This window comes from Bemisia tabaci, chromosome 1 (assembly GCF_918797505.1).
Source record: "Bemisia tabaci chromosome 1, PGI_BMITA_v3".
Classification (NCBI taxonomy): Eukaryota; Metazoa; Arthropoda; class Insecta; order Hemiptera; family Aleyrodidae; genus Bemisia; species Bemisia tabaci.
In genome coordinates, this window is record NC_092793.1 from 83262055 (window position 1) to 83287923 (window position 25869).

Sequence of the window (25869 nt, forward strand, 5' to 3'; positions counted from 1 at the left end):
AAAGTGAATAGGACCTTGAAGCGCATCATCTGGACTTACCTTATTGAACTCCTGCCACTAACAGCCCCCCCTCCCCTTAGGATGTTTTAAAAGTGAGGGTTTTTCACTTTTTTTGAAATTTCAACGGGACCCTCTCTCATTCAAATAGGTAAAAAGACGGTCTCGGTAAAATTTCGATGAAATCGAAAAATATTTTGAGGTCGCGCCAAATACACGCCTCCCTTAAAGGTAGCTAATTTTAGTTATTTTTTGATCGGCCCCTTTTATGTGCTTAAAAAAAACTCCCCTGGATTAACACTAAAAGTGCACTTTTTGGGTCTATTTGCACATTACTAAAGTGTAACAAGAGACAGGGGGTAGAAGGAGGATTGTGCAATTACTTGCACCTCCCGCTTTAGGACATAGAGAATGAGGGTGCTTCCACACACCACACCCTTTTCCGTTTAAATAATTGTAAATTTTGAGGGCTTACTTGTTCAAGACCAGCTGTATCTCCAATCGGCAGGAGATGGTTGTTCATAAAATCCTTGGGTGTTTCAGAGGTGTCCCTGGCAAACATAAGCATTCCAAATGTAGGCATCTCTGATTTATTGGAATACAGTTTTATTGCTGAGACAATCATGTGCAATTTAATTGCTTCCATCATGAGTAAATCTAGTTCAGGCTCTGAGTTCATCAGTTCTGCCAAAACATTTGAACGATCTGTGGTGCACACTTTCAACTGACCACTCTGGAAAAAGATGAAAAGACAATGAATAAATGTCATTTAAAAAAAAAGAAGCAGTTTTTTCAGCTGATGCATGAATTTATGAAGGAGCATAATGAAACGGGTCCTCAAAAAGGTTGCAGAGATATGCAACTATTGAATGTACTGTCAGTTCCTTTGAAAAGAGGTTGTTCCATGTCCTACAAGACTTTGCCTGAGATACGAGGTGTCTTCAATTAAATGCTGGATTTTGATACGTTATTTGTAATGAAAGAAAACTGGAAATTCACCTCCTAGAACCTTTGACATGATGATTAATCCAATTTTTGGCATTTTTAGCACTTCAGGACGATTTTTCTCGAAAATTTGGCAACGTAGGGAAAAGTTACAATGCACACTACATATGGATTTTTTTTACGTTCTTTCCGAAAAGTACACGGTTTTTAGATAAAATTAAGTTTTACACATAGAAACTTGAAAAAACCCCTAAACATTGGTAAAAATTGGCAACAATGGACCATTAGACCTATTAAAATTCATAGGAAACCATTTTTACGGCCAGAAATGAAGATTACACAGAGAAATACATACAGTAAACACCCATGAAGGATGACTAAGGTGGAAAAACGTTCAAAAGAGCTACCTTCAAGTAAAAAAAGGCCGCTAAAATCGACATCCCCGTCAATTTTCACATCGTCGGAATCCAAGGACAACTATACTTTTGTGATATGTTGTATATACAGGGTTATCCAAAAGTCACCTACCACCCCTGTAACTTTTTTCCTAATTGAGATAGAGGTTTGAAACTTTGGGAATGTTCCTCGGCTTAAGGTAGCAACTTTTTGGTCCCCCCAAAATTCTGGGGGGCGGCCCCCCTTAAGGGGGGCGGGGGCTAACTTTTTTTTTTTCCAATGGCAACACCCCTTTTGTGATGACTCATTCGAAAGATAATAAAAAAAGAAAATTTTTGGCGCAAACCGCAGGTCAAAATGTTGATTTTTGACAAAATGGCGGTCGGTCAAAGTTAAAAATGGTGGAAAGAGGTTGTTCCATCCCCCATTAGATTTGGCCCCCTATCAAATATGATCCATCTTTTCAGGAGTGATACAGTAGCATGCGAGACGCTAAAATATGACGGACATTTTGACTTAGACCCCCCCAGAGAGGGGGGGAGGGGGGTCAAAGACAAAACCTTCAACTGCCTATAACTTTTGAGCGAAAAATCGGATTGAGTTGAACTTTTTTTTAAAAGAAAGATCTCAAAAGGATCTATCTGCTGATACCAGAAAAATTGAAAAAAAGTCAAATTTAATGCAAATTTTTAGCAATTTTTCGATTTTGTAGGAGACAAAATTTTCAATTTTGTCGTGTTTCGGCACTGCGCAATGACTCTACTAAAACAAAAACCAGTTTTTTAGATTCTCCACTCAATTTCCTATAAGATGCAAAAAACCGCATCTTGGGGAAACGTTTAGATCGCGAGCTATGGCTTGTCAAAGGTAGCCCCGCGCTGTTCGCATATCCTCCACGCGTCTGCCACCGATCCTGTTGCCCCTCCTCCCCCATCCTAAATGCAAATTAACATTCTACTACCCAGCTTTCGTATAAATCTGCGTTATAGGTACGTGAAAATCCAGCAAGTTCGTGATTTCCAGTGGAATTGATGCTTTATATCTCTCTCCCCCCTCCCAACCCGGCCACTGTGCTCCAAATATTGTGCGAAAAAGAATTATAAACATTTTCTTGTTACATGTTTTTGCTGATGTAGCACCCTGTGACTACGAAATCGAATTGAGGTAATTTTTTATCCCACCTCCCAACCTCCTTGTGTAACCTGTGTGTATCCTTGTGTAACTGCTTTCAATTCACTTAATAAATTACTTTTTTTATACTTACCTATTCTGTTCATTTTAGCGTGTAATCTAGAAAACAAATACCTCCAGTTAGACACAAGAAAAAACTATTACAACTTGTAGGCAGGGGCAAACTTCAGTGCCAGTGGCCGGGTGGGGGGGGGGGGGGGAGCGAAATAAAGTATCAATTCTACTGGAAATCACGAACTTGCTGAAATTTTTACGTACCTATAACATGGACCAATAGAATAAATAAGGACTCCCAACTCCCTATGCTACCCTGTGTTAAAAACCGTTAACGCGCGCTCGCAGCGAACCTGGCAGAGGGTGCGGTGAACTAACGCCGCAGCGGTCCACGATCGTACCTCTAGAGTATGTTATTCCATGCAATGTTCTTTGTTTATCTATGATTTATTTATTTGTGTAGATACTTTAATACATTTTACTTTCGCAAACTAATGAAATTGTATAGATACATACCTTCGGCAGAGGTCAATGCGAAAGACTTTGATGTGAAGTATCTTATCAGAACACGAGCAAAGATGATTCAGTCAACTTCTGACGCAGAATCAAAGAGACTTGCTAATAATCAAATTAAAGGTAATGCTTGAAGTCAAGTATCTTTGATTTTGTGACACTCAGTTGATTTTTATCAGTACAACACTATTTCTCACTAAAAAGATTTCACTTAACAGAGCGGCGCCTTCCGCTAAAAGTACAATCCTGATTCCTGCTGCACACTACATACACACTTCCTTTGGCTTTCTCAACAGCAGTTGCTGCTGAGTAAAACGGTTAGAAATAACACTTCACATTAATACCAGTTTATGTACACGAAGACTGACGAAGATTGAAATGAAAATGGGAAACTTTTCACACTAAACTCTTCAAAACTGCAGGGCGACCACGAGGATACGAGGATCTAGAAACTTCTATGAGCACTACTGAGTGATAAGCCTAAATAGGTGGTGCATGGAAATATAAACAGGAAGACCCAATCATCGGTTTAGTTCACTACACCCTCTGCCAGGGAGCGCTGATGTCAGCGCTAACCGGAGTTGGGGGTCCTTATTTATTCTCTTGGTCCATGCCTATAACGCAGATACGTACGAAAGCTGGGTAGTAGAATGTTAATTTGCATTTAGGATGGGGGAGGAGGGGCAACAGGATCGGTGGCAGACGCGTGGAGGATATGCGAACAGCGCGGGGCTACCTTTGACAAGCCATAGCTCGCGATCTAAACGTTTCCCCAAGATGCGGTTTTTTGCATCTTATAGGAAATTGAGTGGAGAATCTAAAAAACTGGTTTTTGTTTTAGTAGAGTCATTGCGCAGTGCCGAAACACGACAAAATTGAAAATTTTGTCTCCTACAAAATCGAAAAATTGCTAAAAATTTGCATTAAATTTGACTTTTTTTCAATTTTTCTGGTATCAGCAGATAGATCTTTTTGAGATCTTTCATTTAAAAAAAAGTTCAACTCAATCCGATTTTTCGCTCAAAAGTTTTAGGCAGTTGAGGGTTTTGTCTTTGACCCCCCGCCCCCCCTCTCTGGGGGGGCCTAAGTCAAAATGACCGCCATATTTGAACGTCTTGCATGCTACTGTATCACTCCTGAAAAGATGGATCATATTTGATAGGGGGCCAAATCTAATGGGGGATGGAACAACCTCTTTGGCATCTCCGTTTATTATCGGTGGATTGGTCTGAAACTCAGAATCCCAAAGTTTTTTGGGACGAGAAAAACGATTCTGGCGTTAGTTTTCTAGAAATGTCAGTCCTTTTCAAAATGGCGGCGGTTAAAATGGCGGCTTACAGCGGGAAGTGGATATTTAGGTTGCTTATCGTCGGATTTGTATGAGACTAGATATCCGGGGGTATTTCGGCACGAGAAGAACGAATCTTTCATTGGATTTTTGAAATTTTTAAAAACTTTAAAATGGCGGCGAAAAAATGACGGAAAATCCATATCAAGGCTGTTTACCGATGGATTTGCACAAAAGTCAATACTCTGGTGGTTTTTGGCTAAAAAAAAATTAATCTTTCATTAGATTCTTGAAACACTGAATATCGTCGTAATGGTGGCGGAAAAATAACGGAAAATCCGCATCCACCATCGCCATTCGCATTTTTGCCGCCATTTTAAAGTTTTTAAAAATTTCAAAAATCCAATGAAAGATTCGTTCTTCTCGTGCCGAAATACCCCCGGATACCAAGTCTCATACGAATCCGACGATAAGCAACCTAAATATCCACTTCCCGCTCTAAGCCGCCATTTTGAAAAGGACTGACATTTCTAGAAAACTAACGCCAGAATCGTTTTTCTCGTCCCGAAAAACTTTGGGATTCTGAGTTTCAGACCAATCCGCCGATAAAAAACGGAGATGCCAAATTTCCGCCATTTTTAACTTTGACCGGCCGCTATTTTGTCAAAAATCAACATTTTGACCTGCGGTTCGCGCCAAAAATTTTCTTTTTTATTATCTTTCGAATGAGGTATCACAAAAAGGGGGGTTGCCTTTGGAAAAAAAAATTTAGCCCCCGCCCCCCTTGAGGGGGGCCGCTCCCCAAAATTTTGGGGGGACCAAAAAGTTGCTACCTTAAGCCGAGGAACATTCCCAAAGTTTCAAACTTCTATCTCTATTAGGAAAAAAGTTACAGGGGTGGTAGGTGACTTTTGGATAACCCTGTATGGTTAAGAGCTGTTGCATACGTCAATATAAAAGTTGTACCCCACTTTCTTGAACCTGAGGCGAAGCGTTCATCAAATTTTGGCCATTTTTGGCTCTTTGGAACGATTTTTCTCGAAAATTTGGCAACGTAGAAAAAAGTTTCACACTTTTTATTTATTCATTGTTATTTTAGCATTTTTTATTCATTTTTTTGCGTTCTTTTCAAAAACATATACGGTTCTTAGTTTAAGTTGAGTTCTGCTTGTGTAAAATTGAAAAAAAACCCTTACAATGGGCCAAAAATGGCAACAATGGACCGTTGGGCCCCTTAAAACTTTTCGGAGGCCTTTTAAAAGGCCAGAAACGGAAAGTACGTAAAAAAAATACACAGAGGTCATCTGCTGGAAGAGTGATAACAGCTGAAAAAGTCGACGAAAATAACTATTTTTCGATGCCCGGATTTTGGGTTTGAGGCGTTGCTGCACCTTTGCATGGGCTCCATTCCGTAAAATATTTGGCATAAAGTGTACCAAGGACTAGTACTTTGAAAATATGAATCATTCAGCAAAATCTAGGTGGAGCCGGAAAAGGCCCAAAATGATACTCCTCCTTTACTGCGTATGCGGGTAGTTTTTCTTGGTGGCCGGCAGTCAGGTTTGCCAAGAGAGAGACCTAACCTAAATAAGCAAACAATCTTTTAAAAACTCTCCTTGTGTAAGATTTCAATTGATTCTAAGCTTTTGTTCTTGCAAAATAAAGATAAAAAGGAAACCTTGAAAACGATTGAAATCATACAATAGATAAAGTTGGTGAAACTGTTTGTTTACTCAAGTTAATTTTTCTTACTCATCTGCCTGAGCAAACCGGGCCGGTGGTTACTGAAATAAACTGCCCGCAGACGCGGGAGCTTGAAAAAGTGTGTTACAAACTAAGCAGATTGCGAGCTAAGGGATGGATTTCGGACTTTTTTAACGTGCCCAACGTAATTTTCGAGTGATTTTACCCATGAAGAGTACATGTATTTGGTACATCTTGCATGCAACAGATCAACATTGGAGGACTTTTTGTTAAAACCAGACCTCAATATCATTTTTCATTCAAAATACAGGGTGGCCCAGACCTACCGTACCAGGCCTTTTTTTCGGTTAATTTGGGTCATACGAAGTCCAGGATCGCGGGGATGCATGGGGAATCGACCCCAAGGAATCCGAATTTCATGGTCCCAGAGCCCCCCTGGCGCCCCTTGGGAGGTAAAGGGGGGGTTCGTACTTAAAAAGCCAGGGTTAATGTCAAAATTTTGAAATTATTTCATCGGAATCAGAACGTACGGAAAATTTTAGCTTAAATCGACACCAAGAAATCCAAAATCGGCCCACCCGTGTCCAAAATATCGACCCCTAAAGACGGGGGACAGAGCCCCCTTTCAAAAAATTTCAAGTTCGTTAAATTGACGTGGAGACTCGGAAAAAAATATATATTCATGGATAATCGACCCCAAGGAATCCGAATTTGAGGGTCCCGTTGTCCACAGAGACTTTTCTGATGGGGCACAGGGGTAACCTCCACACCGGTTAAATTTGAAAGTTCAGAGTCCCCCTGCGCCCCATCAGAAAAATCTCTGTGGACAACGGGACCCTCAAATTCGGATTCCTTGGGGTCGATTATCCATGAATATATATTTTTTTCCGAGTCTCCACGTCAATTTAACGAACTTGAATTTTTTTGAAAGGGGGCTCTGTCCCCCGTCTTTACGTGTCGATATTTTGGACACGGGTGGGCCGATTTTGGATTTCTTGGTGTCGATTTAAGCTAAAATTTTCCGTACGTTCTGATTCCGATGAAATAATTTCAAAATTTTGACATTAACCCTGACTTTTTAAGTACGAACCCCCCTTTTACCCTCCAAGGGACGCCAGGGGGGCTCTGGGACCATGAAATTCGGATTCCTTGGGGTCGATTCCCCATGCATCCCCACGATCCTGGACTTCGTATGACCCAAATTAACCGATAAAAAGGCCTGGTACGGTAGGTCTGGGCCACCCTGTATATTGCGGTTAACAGTCAAGAAACGCTCACGTATGAATCAACAATAGATGATGTTTGCACAAAATCCCATAGGGCGGAGGGAAAGTCGCTTTAGTATAAGGCTCTTTTACCTGCTTGTCAAGACAGTCAAAAAATTTGGTGAAAAACTGGCTGATGGATATGTGAAACATTTATTACAAATGATGTAGTAACGTAAGTACTTAAGAGAAATCTATAAAAAAAAAATATACTTAAACTTACGATATCATCAAGAATATGAAGGCAAGTTTCAATCGAAGGTAAAAGTTTATTTTTATTGTAAGGCAACCGGTTGATGAAGCTCCACTGCCTTAGCCAATGATTTTGGTCTGACTCATAACTTGACTGAATGACTTTGAGAGCTTCATCACAGCTAGGTAATGAAATTCCAGAAGAGAGGCACTGAAACAGTGATGCCCTTATTGCACAAAAATTGTCACCTCGAACGCGTCGCAAGTACCTGTAACTATGCTTCCTCCGGATTTCTTCATATCCCTAAAAAATGCAACAAAAAAATCATAAAAAGACCATTCGTTTTGTAATAGATTGAACAGGTAGATTTTCAACTTGGTTGAGTGTTTATCATACTAATTTCAATTTTAAAATGGTACTCTACTTAGAGAAAGAGACTATGCACTTTGCTGAAAAAGAAAAAATTTCAGGTGTGTAGACATTGCTGTCTCTGACACTGTAAAGTTTCTCGAAAAGCAGACCATACCTCAAGAGTATACTCTACTTCTAATTCGTTTTTAGAAAAGCCACTGACAGAGAGAAGTTTTTTTAAGACAAAATGACATTTATTACGAAACATTAATTTCCTTTTCTGTCTGCTGTTTTTTACCCTCCTCTGCGCCCTGTAGATGGTTGACGGCATTAACCACATGTTGCTTGCAGAATTTATTAGGTTAGTCTGACTATTTTTGGTTAATTTCTGCCAAAAAGTCTCCTGCGGTAGGCCAAAAAACAGCTTTTGTGACAATTCAAAACATTTAAGTGTGGAAAAGTTGTGAATTGCCATTTATTAGACACCTAATAAACGGTTTTGCTCGTTTTAAAAAAATGTTAAGAAGTTGCCTTTATTTTAATGAAAAATTACTTCAATAATTCATAAATACTATGCTGATTCGATCATACTTTTTAACCATGATAGGAATTGGCCAGTGCTCATTTTTGGAGTCTAAATTCACATTCCGCAGTACTTAAAGGCATGTTAATTACTTTTTGGATAAAAAAAATTCCAAGACCCCCTCCCTAGTGAGCCTAGAAAGGCTAGAAACATGATGGATACAAGGTGAAAATTTAAGCATTATGATAGATGGCTTCTCATTCGTAACTCATGAAGAACACGATTTGTGCAACAAAATTTATTGAAGGAGACTCCAACTAAGATATTGATGTTTTTCAATGCATAAATTCAAACTAGCCCCTCATTAAAAAGACCATTATCGAAGAAAGTTAAAACGCACAGTAATCGTTACCGTAACAGTCTTTGCAATATAAAAATATGGTAACCTCAATCTGGGAACTTTGGCTCAGCTGTTGCTTGTTGGTTACACTTTGAACAATACAGGGCAGAGAAGAAACCCTGCTTGTTACAAGTCTGCCAAAACCGTTGCACATTGGGACGGGCCCATTACAACAATGGGACATTCATGGTAAAAATGCAACGCATTACAAGGAAAAACCGAAGGCATAGGAGTAACCTGGAAGGTCTAAACTTCCAGAACAATAAAGTTTTTAACAATTTCACTGACGATATTTGAATGACAGAGGCAGAGAAACGAGTGTGCCGGGAAAATGGAATAAGAGGTAAAAATGCAAACATGGAAATGAGCTGTCCGGACTTTTTGGCGCGACCGTTTCGGTGCGGGATTGTTCGGTACAAGATTGCTCGGCGCAGGATTGTTCGGCACACACTCTATAGAATACTCTTCAGAATACAGGAAGGGACTGCTTACCTTATTTTCCAGAACGACTGCCTGCCGGAATATTCTGGAGAGGAAGACAAAGAAAGTGCAAGTTGTGGGAGTGGTTGACAAAAAATTCCAAGAATTTACTACATTAATGTTTTAAGATAGTCAAATCTTGGAAGTTTTTACCCCCCTTTTGCCAAATAAGAGTCCAAACGACGATGAGATAGGAGAGGAATGAGAGGGGAAGGAGATGGAATGAAACTTCACCACCTCGGCCCACTAGCTGAACTTGACGGAATAGAGGGCAATGGAAGTGTAAAAAGTGTATGTATCCCTTGACACTAAAAAATTCATAACTTCGTAAAAATTACTCAAATTAACTGAGCCCTCCGTAAAGAGCCCTTGTCACCAAAAAATAAAGACAAAACACCTATGAGGAGGGACCCAAAAAAAACCGGAATTTTGCTGTAACTTGGCAACGGTGGAAAATATCCGGGGTTCTACCGCTAAAGGGTATAACTAGAAACTATGAAGAGTCACTAGGCCAAATTTTAATGTCGTAGCACATTTTCTTTCTTTTTTTTTATATGGTTTTAAGGCGTTCTATCGGGTAGATACTGCGGCCTTGGATGGGGTCTGGAAATATTAAGAGGGTAATTTGTTAGTTTGTTTTAGGTATAGAAGGATAGGAGTGTTAATTAGGTTTAGATTTAGAGATTTGAGATGATTTAAAAGGGATAGAAGATTAGAAGAGTTTTATAAGTTGGAGTTAGATTTATTTGTTTTATGATAGTTAGTTGAAGGCCTAGGCTGATTCACGTTCACAGAGGCTCAACTGGAACGACTTGTGATGCTAACCTAGGACTGAGCCATGGAAAACATATATCCAGATTCCAGGAAGTTGTTGGGTAGAGACATGAAGAGATGAGTATAGTTATGAGTAAGAGGATAGATGATGTTTATAGTTGGATTTTGTTGTGAGAGAGAAAGATGGCTATTTGTTTGTATACGATGGGTTCAGGGTTTTGAAGAATTTGTATGAGGGTTGTTGGGAATTTGATGTGTTTAGAGAGTTGGTATTTGAGGTTTGTTTTGTTATTTCGGCATTCGAGGAGGATATGTTCGATGGTTCCGATTTGTTTACATTGACAGAAGTTGGTAGCGGCTGTTTTAATTTTAAAATTATGGGCTGGAAAGTTCCCATGTCCGATTCTGATTTTTGTTATTTTGTTAATGGTTGATTTGCTCCAGTTTAGATTTTGAAACCAGGGTTTAATTTTTATTTTGGGTTGTATTTGGTGGAGTCTTTTCCCTTTCAATTTTGCTGTGTGGTCCCAGTCCTTCTGCAAGTCAGTGAGTAATTCTATTTTAACTTGGGGGAAGAGGTTATTGTAGGGGATAGGGGTGTTAGTTTTGTCCAGAGCTAATTCAATTTTGTTGCATAGTTTATCCACTTTTTCGTTACCTGGAATGCCGATATGAGAAGGGATCCATAGGAGTTTTATTTTGGTTTCGGGGTGATTAAGCTTTTGGAGTTCTTTAAGTATATTGATAATGAGATAGTTTATAGGGAAGTTATAAGGGTTTGCTATGGCGTCAATGCAGCTTTTGGAATCGGAGATAATTAGATAATTATTATTTATTTGGGTTGTTTTGATGTGGTTTAATGCTTGAAGGATGGCAAAGGCTTCAGAGCTGAAGCTATCGAATAGAGGGGGGAAGTTTAAAATCGATTTGGGTGTTTTCATGTATGAATGCGCAGGTTACCGTTCCTTTATCATGGGCTTTTGATCCATCAGTATATATTTTTTCACAGTTTTGGAAGTTAGTTTCAAGGATTTCAGTGATTTTGTTTTTGATAATTTCATTATCGAGGTGGGAACAGAAACAAAAGAGAGCACTCTTTATAAGTATTATGGATTGATACAGAGTCTTGCTTTAGAGAGTCAAAGTGGGGGAAGTCGAGAAAATGAGAATCACTAAAACGGGCTTTTTTGAGTAACACTTAGACTCACCCCACCTTTGAGGGTCAATATCTCCCGAACGGGTAGTCGGATGGACAAACAGTTCAAATTAGTTTCTTACAATGATGTAAAGACCCTGTATACCAATTTTCAGCCAAATCTAAGGGAGTTGGGGCCTGGTTGAGTTAACGTGAAATGACTCCTATGCAAAATTTGAAAAGGAAATATCAGAATCCTTAAATTATTACCTTGTCCAGTTGTCCTTTGAGACTGGAATTACAAAATTTTTACTAATTTTTTATCAGTGAGCAAGCAAGCAGGGGACCATTATTTGGTTTTTGGGAATCACTTTTATGACAAACGAAACCATTTGCTTTGTAGAGTTGGGCAATTTTTTCCTCCTTTGTTGACTCACAGTTGGGAAAAAACTCTCAATTTCAAGATTCAGGAATTATTAAAGGAGAGGGGTCACTTTATGTCGATAAATGTTTCCAATAACCTTTGGGAAAGAACATAACTAGTGCTGCACCAAATTGCATAACTCTCTGTTAGAAAATTGTGTTTAGATGAGCTACTTCCTTCCACCATGAAGATTTCACTTTTATACGGAATTTTCTCTTTCTATGTTGAATTTAACACAGGGAAGTTAGAAAATCATCTTTCTATCTGAAAGATTCATGCATTTAAATAGAGCATATTCATTCTTTGAGGAAGAATAAATAGCGAACACTTGTTTGGGCAAGTACCTTGAGTATGATAGTTGCTTTTTGAGTGCCTCCTTGCCATTCTTTCCTAGCATACTCCAACAAATCAGTAGCACAGCCAATATTTTGAACAACACAGATGTCAGATCCTTTTTGCTTTAACTTTTTAAAAGGGCTGAAACCAAAACATATGCTCATTAATTTATATTTTCAGTAATAGGGGGTATTGCAAAAGACATAAAAAAAAAGAAAAAATAACTTGGCTTTTTTCCTATATGCGTGATCTACATACTCCTCCCTCTTGTTGCAAGCTATCTTCCCTTCTTTGTTTTTTTAATGGGAACCCTGATAAAAAAAAAAAAAAAAAAAAAAAAAAAAAAAAAAAAAAAAAAAACCTGTTAGAACAGTATTTAAATGCCAGATAAATATTTACAATTTCTATTGATCTCAACTCACATTAGAAGTTTTAACTGATGCTAGTTGCAATAGGTAAGTTAGTTGCTTAAGTGACATTTTAACACTGTTCTACTGATACTTTTTATTTGAGAAACCATTTCAATTATGTCATAAGAACTTGCGTGATTTTTCTTTCTGTGTGAACCATTGTTGGGCAAAATACCTGGGAAGTCATGAGGCTAGTTTCATGTAGTACTGTAAAAAAATGAAATAGTAGAGCTTTTGAAACTTAATTCCTGCTGGCAAGAAATGATTTGCATGGGAAAAAAGATTCCCATTTTAACATTCACTTAGAATGTTTTTTTTTCAACATCTTGCTGATGCTCTTGTGATAACATTTTTTATGTTATTCCATCATCACATGACTGCTAAGTTAACATCAGCTGCGGTTCATTAAATCAACAGTTCTTGAAACTTTTGGGATGACCGTTATTGACTGTTGATTATACAGTCCATGCGTTATTTTGACATTCGTTTGGGTTTTAAATTTTGTCAAAAATCAACATTTTGACCTGCGGTTTGCGCCAAAAATTTTCTTTTTTTATTATCTTTCGAATGAGGTATCACAAAAGGGGGGTTGCCATTTGAAACAAAAATGTTAGCCCCCGCCCCCCTTAAGGGGGGCCGCTCCCCAAAATTTTGGGGGGACCAAAAAGTTGCTACCTAGAACCGAGGGACATTCCCAAAGTTTCAAACTTCTATCTCCATTAGGAAAAAAAATACAGGGGTGGTAGGTGACTTTTAGATAACCCTGTATACAATCGTCGAACGTCGATAGTCCCGCTGCGAGCAGTGACAGAGAAAACATCTCTTTACCCTTCACTGTCCACCTTCCATCTCAAGGGTTGCACGCCAATCTGACAAAGGGACGGTCAGGGATATAACCAGAACTCCAACCGTTGACTGGTGTTCGGCTGTTTTTTCTTTTGGCTTCCAATCTGTTTACTGAGGCGGCCATGTTACTGTCCGCAGTTATCGCGTTGGCTCAACGGTCAGAGATTTTGTGTCAGAGAAGTCTTGCGCTTGCATTTCGAAAACGTGCTCAGATTTTGTTAGCGAATGAATTTTGGTGGAAAAAGTGAATAAGTTGTAATACCTAGTGTACGATCTGCAAAATTAGTGGCTCTGTAGGAAAGTAACTCTCACGATATGAGCAAATTTGGGCATGCTGGAATCAGTTGCAGGTAGAAGTCATTTTTTGAAGAATCATCATGAATTCTTTCAACTTTGAATTTCTTCTGACATATTTTTGTGCTGAATTTTTGTTCCAACTTCACTGTTGACATTATATGTGTCGCAGGCAAATAGTAAAATCAGGCATTTTCTCAAATGCCTAGGCAAATAGTCAAATATTCTAACTTAGATTGAAATTCTGATTCTTTTCCTAATTTCAGACAAAATCATTCATTGCTCCTGCAAGAATAAATTCTCAGTAAAAGTTTGCACACACAATAGTATTTTAAACAATTTTTAGCTCCCGAAGAGACACTGATCTTGAAATTTTCAGCAGGTCGTAAAATACGGAATTTTTGGAATTTCAACATTTAGAAATATGATAAGCAATTGAAGAGGAAGAGACCAAAAGAGTTCGTAGGTTTGATGAGTTATTTTTCCAAAAATAGTGAAAAATCGTGAGCTTTTCGCCATAATTTCATAAAATTGTGTGGACCGTCAAAATTTGACTATCAGCCTAGGCATTTGACAAAATGCCTAATTTCACTATTTGCCTGCGACATACGCACTCTCAACTCCATTATGCATCCAATAGATTCAATTATTATTTATACCGTGCCTTACATATTCATATGCAAGCACCCTTTTGATTTCTTTCCTGAAGAATGTACCATCAGCCCCGTCTCCTATACTTTTCAATGGGTTTCGTGCGGAATCCTAATTCTATTGTGTGATTTTTTCCTTTCTTTAGTTTAAATAAATTTCGGTTGTTTTGAAAAGAAATGAAGTGATTATTTAGCAAACCCGAGTCTTGGTAGAATGGTTTGAAACCTCTTAGAATTCAATTCTTGGTATTTTTGACTCATAAGCATGATCGGCTGTTTGGTTCTGATGCTGTTTTTTATTGAGGATGCCAATGTGACGTTGTCTTAGTAAAATGACGGAGAGAGTGTTTCCATGCGTAATAGTGTGTGTGCGATATCTGGCTAAGCTGTGAGTGAAAAGTTGCATTATTTGGAAAAAAAGAAAATAACCGGTGAAGAGGAAGGGTTTAAAATGTGCCTCACTTAATTTGTTAACGACCCCTAAGGCATGTTAAATTCTGCCCCACCAGAGACTGCAAAGATATATGAGGACATATGTGTAACAATAGCGGTCGCTGACGTCCGCCATTTTTAGGGACGCTTTTTTCAAAATCTAGAGCCTCCAAGAATGCCTATGCAAAGTTCCAGACTTCCAGCGCAATTTTTCGGCGAGATATGAACTGAAAACCATGTTATTTGTAAAAACAGCAGATGTGAGGAACCACTGTTTTCACCGGCCGGCGCGGCAGGACACTGTGAAGATTCGAGCCCACTTGCGATAACTGCCCGCCCATCGGCCATGGGCTGTAGCTGACACTCAAATTATACGTATCGGGACCGTCTCGCCAGAATTGTTGAATTTATAACTGATTTTAGAATTTGTTCCTTGTTTTTGTTGTAAAAGTTACAAACGGTTTAGTTTCTTGTTTAATTTTGTTAAATGACTCAGCATTGACTTGCTTTTGGTTCATTTCAATCGTTTCACCAGCCTTACCCTTCCTGAAGACTCTGTCTCATGCATTAAAAAGTGTTTTCATTAAAAATAGCGGATGTCACATTTGTTTCAAATCCCTGTTACTCCTTCAATTTTTCACTTACATAGATCGTAAAACGTGTGTTTTTTACCGGAAGAGTTGCTCTTCATGAAAATCTTTATAAAAATCCTCTAGGTTCTACGGGCGGAAAAGTGCAAAGCTTCAAAAACTTCAAACGCGATTTTCTCACCATGTATTAACTCGACATCTGCTATTGCTACAGATAAGTCCTCATATACTTTGTGTGTGGTTTTTGTGCAGTTAAATTATTTAAATTTTTAAATCAACTCATTGTGAAACTGATTTAGTCGGTAAATGATACTTTGACTGGAATGATATCTATGGTTTATGTATCATTCACTTCAAACCAGTTAAGCAATTATCAGCTACTTACGTAAGCATGTAAGTATGACCATGATTTTTATCAGCTGCTCAGGATCATGTCTGCTACATTAACAGCAGAGTGAATGAAAATTCAAGAGCAAAGTTGTTTTAGCATCAGCAGCAGCGCTGCTGCATCAAGAGTACCGTGGATTCAAATGCAAGAACGAACCAGCTTTCATGAGAGCAGCGTGGATGTAAATCTCGAGGAGAATCGGCATTTACGCCAGCAGCTGCGCTGCCAGTATAACACGCTAATTGATGTAGGTTCACCAGATTTTGCTGTCAGTGTTATATTCATTTACTGTCAATGTGGCAGCACAGCGCCGGTTATAATAACAGACAAACGTGATGTTATTTTAAGAACTGGGTTGCTGCGTCGTTTTCATTATCCAACGGATGTTCTTTTAGCAGTCGCAACGATCAAAATGGCAGTCCTTTTTTACAGTGTGGTGAGAAACAGTTACTTCTACTTACCTCAGTACGATATCATTTGACAGTTGTATGGAGGCATTCCTTTGATTGTTACAATTATGACCTGAAGCCTTTACAGAATAATCCTTTGGTTCTGAGCACAATGCTTCAGATGTTTTGGTAGCTTCTAGTTCTGGGAATAGATCCCCTTCACTGCTCCAGATGTGCGAGTCAGTCATTATTTGACATGAGGAGCTAGAGTCAATTATTGTACTGTTGTAACCACTAGATCGATTTATCTCTCTGCAACATTAAATAAAATGTTGGGTGGACACAGCTAAAATTAGACCTATTTGTCTCATATGCAGAGGATGTGCAGCAAAATCCTTTTTAATATAATCTACGACGTCTGGGAAAAGTTCAATGAAACTACTTGGTCATTGAGAAAGCAGTTCAAGAACTTGGAGATTACAACAGAGCATTTACATACTTAATAATACAACGCTTGAACCTATGTATGGGAGAGGGTTTCCAGTCCCTAGACACCCCTCACTACCTCCTGAACGCTTGCTTGCAGTACAGTAGCTTGTGGCAAATAAACTGCGAATAGTGATTTAACTTGCTGGCCATCAGAAGTCAAAACTAGATCATAATAGAGGCATTTTGAGGCTGAGAGACATTTCTCAAATGTTGGCAGAGCCCTTGATGGCAGCTATTCAAGATGACTTTTCTAATCGCTTCAGCTCTGCCTCTAAGGAACAGATTTCAATTTCCTTTTCTTTCATTGAAAGGGAATCATTATATTACAGCTGATAGCGCGCTCAAAATTCGTGCAGAAAATTCCCCTCCCGCGCGTGACGCCCGTCCCCCGCCGGCTGCTGGGCTGAGACCCCGCCCCACCGCCCGCACTCCATATCGCGCCGCGCTCATCGGCTCCTAGAACACAACGCAGCCGCGGCCAGTAATAATTTCCATCCCTGTCTTCAGTTTCTACGAGCTTTACAGCCAGTAGGTACCGGGGAGGCTCCCCTTTCGTCCTCCCAAAACTTTCTAGAATTTTCCTAGACAAAAGGCGGGTGTCACATGGTGACTAGTAGTAACTGTTTCTAGAACTTTCTAGAACTCTCTCGAATTTTCATCATTCAGGTGACCGTTAGTAAAACGATGACCCTCATTAATCCTCTCCAGAACTTTACAGAACTTTTTTACATTTTCGTAGGATGTCATGACTGACAATAGCTTTTCTTGAATTTTTTCAGACTCTCAAATTTTCTTCAGGCAATGCACAATTAAATTGAGGCCCTCTTCGTGCCCTTTTGGGGGCTTTCTAGAATATTTTTGCACTTTTGAAAGTGTATTGCAAGACGGCGAGTGGCATTTGTTTCTGGACCTTTCTCGAATGTAATCAAAGTGGTAGTGACAGGAATGTGACTCACCACACAAGCCACAATCACTCGTGGAGCAAGTGATGGGGGTCCATCCTGGGGGGTAAGCCCCCTGACTGGCCGTGACGCGCCCTTAATGACAAGTATTCTTAATAAATTAATATTGTATACAAAGCCATTGTAATGAAGAAAAATCTGCTTTTCAAAATTTGGAACATTTTATAATTAAAAATGATTTCATTAAGAAAATTGTAAACTTAAGTAACGCCCCGTTAAGGAGGATTGTTTGAACTCCCTCAACCCCTTCCTCCGGTCTTAAAGGAGAGTCCAGAGGGCTTCCTCCAGAAAATTTTGAAAAATTGAGTCATTTCAAGAGCAATTTCCAGTCGTTTTTACCCAAACATTGATTGAATTAAAATTTCAAGATGAAATATACGTAACACATCTACTTAGCAAAATCCCTCACATTACCAAAGGACCAGAGGGGCCAAATAAGTTTCTGGGGAAGGGGGCTTGCCCCAATGTCCCCCACCCCTCCCGTAATTAGTTCCAACTACTAGTACTTGGAGGGACATTTACAGAATGTCCCCAGAATGGATCGCTGGCCCTTGCCAGGGAGGGTATGAAAGTTCATTTGAATTGTGTCGTGCGAAAACCGCTGGTGTCCATTCTTCCAGTTTTCAATTATTTACATTGTTAATACTTTTCAAAAGTTGATACAATCATGAAAGTGGTGCAAGTCCTTTTTTGGAATTAAGCTAACCCTAAATCGAGTATTAACGTCACTTTCATGGTTACATGTAACTCGGAAAAGTATCATTAACCCAAAAAAACTCAAGATTAGAAAAATAAACAAAAGCGGTTTTCAGACGATTGCCACACTGGACACAATTTACCTTATAAATAAATATGTAGATAAAAAATACTTACAAGCATTCATTGGTATCTTCAACTTCTATATCACATTCATCCCATTCAAGACTGGGGACTTCCTCCTGTTTAAAATCAAAACCTTTTCGTCGACCACTAGAACTGGTCTGAGAGCTAATATCTTCGCATTCAGAGAGGTCAAAAGATATACTATTGCTAAGGGTAGTTAAACTATAGAGGCCTGAAAAAAAATCAATATTGATTCAATTTCACTGTATTTCTAAAATGATATTTCAAATGGTAATTCATTCGTAATGAATTCTTTAACCTTCTTCATCCTGCCGTCAAGCCTTACCCAAGAGAATTATTTTTGCATGTAGGTAAAACCTTGGTCAGGCGTGTCTAGACATAAATTTTGAAACTTACAGCTCATAGTGCCCGCCTGAGGCCCTAAATAGCCTTGCCATCTTGGCAGCTGCCACTAAAACCTGTGTACGTTTTGGAAGGAACCTAAAAAGATGAATAACACTATTTGTGCAATTTTTTCCCCTGTTGTCAAATTTTCAAGAACAATCATTCTAGAGTAACGAAAATTGGATTAATTATCATGTCAAAGGTTGTAAGAAGTGAATGATAACTTTCAGATGGGAAATGTGAATTTTAAGTTCCTCTCGCTACAAATAACATATCTAACACGGAAAATTACGATTCGTCTCACCGACGTAATAAATGATCCAATTTTTGGCACTTTAGGACGATTTTTCTCAAGAACTTGGAAACGCAAGGAAAGTTACAAAGATCATTATAGATGTAATTATTTGCGTTATTTCCAAAAATGTGCCCATTTTTAGGTTGAATTAAGTTTAACACTTGCCGAAGTGAAAAACCGGTAAAAATTAGCCAAAATTGGCAAAAGTGGACCCTGAGGCTCCTTGAAATTAATCAGAAGCCATTTTATGGTAAAAAATGAAAAATACAGAACAAAATACATATGGTACATCAATGAGGAGTGTGACTAAAGATCAAAAAACATTTGAGAGAGCTACCTTAAATATAGAAAAGGTCGCAAAACATGAAATTTCCGTCAATTTTCACAACGTGGGAATCTACATACAACTAAGCTTTTTTGATCTGTTGTATGGATCGGTAAGAGCCGTTACGCACGTCACTATGAGAGTTGCATTCCACTCTCTTGAATTTAAGGCGTGGTGATTTATGAAATTTTTGCCATTTTTGGCTCTTTAGACGATTTTCTTGAAAATTTGGCAATGTAACTTTGGCAATGAAAAAGTTACACGAATAGTGTTGTTCATCTTTCTAAGTTCCTTCCAAAAACGTGCACTGTTTTCAGATCAAATTAAAATTTACTTACTTCAGTAAAATTGAAAAAAAACCATAAAAATGGGTCAAAAATGTCAACAATGCACTGTAAGGCCCCTAAAAATTCATCAGAGGCCTTTGAAAGGCTAGAAATGGAAAGTACGCAAAAAAATACTTAAGTAGGACCTTATGAAGCTTGTTGGTGGCAAGGGAGGGGGTGTGCAGACAACTCCAAGCGCCCGGATTCCGGTCGATGCGCGCAAAGCGTAAACTTTGATACTCATATCTCGCACACTAATCGTTTCCCAGGGAGGTATAATACATCAAAATGCACGAAACAGTACGACAAATAAAATGAACTGGGTCTGAGTACCGGTACAAGACTGGGGGGGGGGATGTTCAGCTTAGGCAGCTTGCATTGGAATATTCAGTTGACGTCACGCCGAGAGATCTATACTGGTTTGAGTCTTTTTAGACCTCATCAGTAGATCACCTTCGCTAGTGAACCCAACTTAGCATCCTGCATAATCCAAGACGGCATCAAAACGCTGTCATGAATATGTCCCGAGGTATGACACAAAAGTGAGATCCTCATGCCATCTACCGTCGCTGATGAGCAACTCTCATAACAAAACAAGGAGAACCTATCCTACTCTATACTTCATTGAGCACAAGTTGGTTGAAACTCTGAAATAATACGGGAAAAAATGAGAGAATATACACGAGCTTGTGCAGATATGCAAAACAAAGTTCTAGATTCAAATAGAGCAGTCAAAAAGAAATACCTCTGAAACAATCTTTTGCTTGCTGTCGATCAAAATAATTCTCATCTACTGTGGTCCCAGAGCTAAAACCAAATTTGCCGCTTGTTTCCAGCAAATTCGATAAACCTGGTAGATATCTATTATGCTTGACCTGCGTAAAATCCTCAGTCATTGAATCACAATTCGATTTTAATTGAACTATCTCCTGCTGTAGCTTGTCAAACAAAGAAATTGCAGTTTGATCATGTGGTGTTTCACAGAGAGTTGAGATATCAATGCTGAGCTCTGACACAATGCTTTCTAAGGACCCTCCTCCGTAAGAGTTGAATGACGAGAAGCCCAGAGATTTATACGACTGATCAAAAGTGAAGTTGAAACTTGATTTGTCTCTTGGAATGCCGCCACCAAGAGGGCTGCAGCAAGATGCACTCCCTGTCCCTGACTTTCTCAAACTCCTGTTGCTAAAGTTTTGAACATTGGTCCGAAGCCAGTTTCCTGCCTGAAAACATAAAATTAGAACAAGATGTAACATTTCAGGGTGCTTTCACTATTTTGAACCATAAGAAAGCAGGGATGGAAAAAAATCTTCCCTTCAATATTCAAATATTCCCTCCATATTCGTGAAAGGATTTTCAATCACAAACCCATAAAATCATATCCTAAAAAAAGAACTTTTCAGTACTAATATGCTAGAACTATTTTCTTTGGAAAACAATTAAGCTTGAAAAGTCTCAAAGAGCTTCGAATGGGCCTTACATTGATGGCATCAGGCTTTTTTCCTGTTTCTCCCCCCCCCCTCTTCCCTACCAGATTAAGTAAAAATGAGGGGCTTGGAGGACAAGGTGCATGAGTGCAGTTTTTGAAAAATTAAGATATTAATTATTTCAAGTAAAACTGGTCATAATACAAATTCTGTGAAAAATTCGCGCCTGAGTTCCAATTTTTAAGCATCAAAAAGTTACTTTGAACTTTCTTTCCATCTTAAAGATCCGTGTAATTTCGAAACTTCAAACACGTATTTCTCGAAATCGTAGAAACTGCACTTATGCGCCTTGTCTGTCAAGCCCCTTAAATCAGAAAGCATTAAAACGCCCTACGAATCATTTACTTTCTCCCTCCCTCATGGATAGAGGAAGTACTGTCATCATCCAAGAAAGAGAAAAAGGTGATATTTTTTCATCATTTCTACGTGTTTTAAGATGCCTGGTGCAAAAATATGTAGACTTGAAAAAATGTGTGTCATTTGGCGTCCCCTGAATCTGTGTACACTGTACAGCCATATCTCAAAATCTATCGATTCAATGTCATTCAAACGAGCCATATGCAAAAACGACTTTTTTCGCCCCCCCCCCCCCCCCCCCTAGGGTGTGCCTTATTTTTGAGTTTTCCGAAAATCAAGTTGGTCAACCCCTAAAAAGTTTCTATGTGGTCTCTAAATGAACCCCCTAAAAGGAAAAAATTTTAAAAAATTTTTAACCCGCGCCTCAAAGGGCCTAAAGGGCCTAAACCCAAAATTCAAAAATTTTGGCAAGCGACACATCAATTCTGAAGGAAAATGGCAAGTTACGGCCCTTTTAGGGCAGAAATTTCGTCCGTTTTGCCGTATCTTGAAGCGTAAGGTCACAAACGGCCCAATGACGACGTGAGGCTATGGGCTGGCGGGGCGCGCCGCGGCCGGCCCGCCGCTGAGCGTGCGCGCGCGGCAGGGTTGCGCATCGCCGCTTTACACCGGCGTAGAGGAACGAACGGTGGAGTGGGAGGGGGATATCCGGTGGAAAAGCATCCACATTTTCTATCCATAATGAAAATGCATCATACTTTTTCAATATAGGTGAGGAAATATGAGCCATACAAGGAAGTGATGAAAAGAGTGACAAATACATATATAGTTTGTACGGTTAAGAGTGTAAGTGGGGAAAATTTGCCGTAACTACAGAACAGCCCTGAAAATCTCGGGGAAATAAAAGCTGCTATTGATGAGAGGTTTAATTAAGGACTAATTAAAAAGATAGGTGCGATGTTGTCGAATCGTAAGCCCTTTACGTGATCAAAAGCGATTAGTGTAAATTTAATTGGAAAAGTTTAAGAAAAATTTGATGAAAGAAAATTGCCCCAAATTCGGGAAGTGCTTAAAGTGTTTTTCTATCATGTGAAGTGTTCGTACATGAATGTCAATGGCAGTAATTCCAATATGGAATGAAAAATGTAGAATCCCTGTGATACATAGTGTCTATGTTTACCCTCCTTTTCATTAGTGCATTTAACGTGACATCAATTAGAAAGTTTAATTCGAGAGGTTCAATATGGCTTACCCTCTTACATTTTCTGGTACTGAACCCCCCCCCCCCCCCCGCCACAGTTACTTGCTATAATCAAAAATGTAATATTAGTTTCTCGAAAAAATATGATTTAACTTGGGGTTTGAACTCCACTCTTTACAACCGTGGGCAATGCCCTTGACCACTCGGCTACTGGGGAAGATTTGAGTAAACGAGGCTAATGTGTCATTTAGCCCCGTGGGTGAGGCCAGGCAATCAACATCAGCTGTAAGTTGGCGAAGCCAGATTGAACCGATTGAATAAAACTTTCTAATTGATGCATCAAACCTTCAGTGATTTCATATGAAATGAAAAAACTTATTTTCTTCCGTTTGGCGGGACTCATATGCGAGCGTGAATTTTTCCTGTCGAGAAACTCTCTCCTGGGCGCGAGCTTTCTTCTTGTCTGCTCTCTTCACCTCTGCTGCAAGGATAGTATCCTTCACTGTGGATATTATGCATTCTCATTCAGGTTTTTGCTGAAGAATTAAAAATGCTTCATCCTCTTCATTTTCCATGATATCTAGAGTATTGCATAAAGCAATGTCGAATAACACGTCGATTTTTGCCGTAAAATCAGTCTCCAAATTCTCTTGAACCAGCGATCGACGGTTAGCATTTATTGATACGCGCCTCCACTCCTCATAAAAATGTAAACATTTTTAAAAACATGGACACTATGTATCACAGGGATTCTACATTTTTCATTCCATATTGGAATTACAAGATCAGAGGTTTTCGACGCACCGCCATTGACATTAATGTGCGAAAACTTCACATAATAGAAAAACACTTTAAGCACTTCCCGAATTTGGGGCAATTTTCTTTCATCAAATTTTTCTTAAACTTTTCCAATTAAAACACTAATCGCTTTTGATCGCGTAAAGGGCTTACGATTCGACAACATCGCACCTATCTTTTTAATTAGTCCTTAATTAAACCTCTCATCAATAGCAGCTTTTATTTCCCCGAGATTTTCAGGGCTGTTCTGTAGTTACGGCAAATTTTCCCCACTTACACTCTTAACCGTACAAACTATATATGTATTTGTCACTCTTTTCATCACTTCCTTGTATGGCTCATATTTCCTCACCTATATTGAAAAAGTATAATGCATTTTCATTAGGGATAGAAAATGTGGATGCTTTTCCACCGGATATCCCCCTCCCACTCCACCGTTCGTTCCTCTACGCCGGTAAAGCGGCGATGCGCAACCCTGCCGCGCGCGCACGCTCAGCGGCGGGCCGGCCGCGGCGCGCCCCGCCAGCCCATAGCCTCACGTCGTCATTGGGCCGTTTGTGACCTTACGCTTCAAGATACGGCAAAATGGACGAAATTTCTGCCCTAAAAGAGCCGTAACTTGCCATTTTCCTTCAGAATTGATGTGTCGCTTGCCAAAATTTTTGAATTTTGGGTTTAGGCCCTTTAGGCCCTTTGAGGCACGGGTTAAAATTTTTTTAAAATTTTTTCCTTTTAGGGGGTTCATTTAGAGACCACATAGAAACTTTTTAGGGGTTGACCAACTTGATTTTCGGAAAACTCAAAAATAAGGCACACCCTACCCCCCCCCCCCCCCACTAAAACTTTTTCTAACTTCGTCTATCAGTTACTCATACTGGAGCGCTTCTTTCCCCAAATTTTTAGACTCCCAAAAAATTTTTTGGGGGGGGGGGCGCTAGGGGGTGGGGGGGTTTAAGTCAAAACGTGTGGACCTCGATATCTTTCGAACGAAAAAAGATATTGAGGCCCGGTTTGGACGAAAAATCGTTTAAAATAGCATACTTTACCATATTTGACCATATTTATGGTCACCATATGCACGTCAAATTATTTTTGGGGTACACCAAAATTTAGGAAGGCTAGGGGCAAAACATGATTTTTATCAAATTCACACGGAAGGCTCACTTTAAAACACTGAAAATTCTGAAAAAATGCCTTTAAATCTTTGAAAGTGGCCATCAAGCACCACCTGGGTCATATACCGGATGTTCTACAGCACCCGTCCAGTATCTTTCTCTCGGAAACGGCCGAAAATTGAGCTTCGGGAGGATGACTAACTGAGATAAATCGATCCCAAAGAACTCAATGAAAATATTTTCAGCCCCCCAAAACCCCATTATGGGGGAGGTTTAAGGCGGGTGCCCCCCGTTTCTCTCATATTTCCAGTAGGAAGGGCATGTTTTGACTTCGGATTTAAATTCCATGGCCAAAAATAAGAAATTTTTGTTGTATGCACTTTTTCCCTATGCCCCCATTTTTTGGAGTTAAGGGGCATTTTGGGGCTTTTTTGGAAAGATTTCAATTCTGCACTGAAGGCGTTAAAATTATCCGATTTCCAACATCTAAAAGTCTCCTGGGAGATGAGGTCAATACCTTTTTATAGATGTGCCATATGACGCATGGTTTTCCAAAATTACGAGGGCCGCGATTCCTCGAAAATTTTGAGGCTTTGGAGGGCTGTAAGTCAAAAATTTCAAACGGCAAGGGTATGTTTTGACTTTAGATTTGGATACTACGCAAAAAGTTGCGTAGAAATATGTCCCAAATTATTTTTGCCCTTTTTCTCCTCCAAAAATACACGGCTCCTTATGGGGAAATGGGGTTCTAAAGTAATTTGGAGCAAATAGGCCATATGCCAAATCATTTAACCCCCCCCCCCCCCCCAATGGGATGCGGGGCTGAAAATATTTTCATTGAATTCTTTGGGATTGATTTACTCCGGTTAGTCATCGTCACGAAGCTCAATTTTCGGCCGTTTCCGAGAAAAAGATAGTGGATGGGTGCTCTGGAACTCCCGGTATTTAAGTTCCTAAAAGATCTTTGGATTCAACTCAAAATTGAAGGGATACAAGCCACCTAGAGAGGGCACTTTGTTCTGCGAGATCACACAGAGGGATCACCTAGGACGAAAACTTTATACATCCACTTTTAGCAAAAGCGGATAAATATGGGCGGCTACTAAGTATCCCAAAATGAAAAAGTGAGACATAAAAATTTAATTATCGATGCTCAATCTGGGTTCAGAGCACAATATACCATGTCGGACCAACTTCACAGGGTCACAAAAATTGAGGACGCCCTCGGAGGAGGCGACTTCCCCTACAACTAAAGTTGCTTCTCAACAAGTTAATGTTGAGACCGGTTTGGAGTTATGGTTGCCAATTGTGGGGTTGCACAGCCAATTCAAATCTAGACAAAATTGCGGTAAATCAGATGAAAGTTTTACGCAGCATTCTTAAAGCAAAATGGTACAAGAGGAACGCGGATATTCGCGCTGACCTCAACATTGACTCAG

General features: G+C 39.4%; 1 protein-coding gene across 3 annotated transcripts in view; it reads right to left on the reverse strand.

The window, feature by feature from the left end:
• The window catches only part of LOC109044000 (uncharacterized), a 46037-nt gene that overhangs the window by 4231 nt on the left and 15937 nt on the right, over positions 1-25869 (reverse strand). For 2 of the 3 annotated variants that reach the window (XR_011900838.1, XM_072306311.1), the window contains exons 5-10: positions 20278-20755; positions 18233-18413; positions 15981-16220; positions 11918-12050; positions 7517-7789; positions 473-730 (exon numbers count right to left, since the gene is read on the reverse strand). Coding sequence is in view for 2 of the 3 variants with exons in the window: in XM_072306311.1 (XP_072162412.1) it covers positions 473-730; positions 7517-7789; positions 11918-12050; positions 15981-16220; positions 18233-18413; positions 20278-20755 (1563 nt within the window). In the remaining variant the exon portion in view is untranslated. The remainder of the gene's footprint in view (positions 1-472; positions 731-7516; positions 7790-11917; positions 12051-15980; positions 16221-18232; positions 18414-20277; positions 20756-25869) is intronic. The other variant, XM_072306312.1, reaches the window with a different exon arrangement.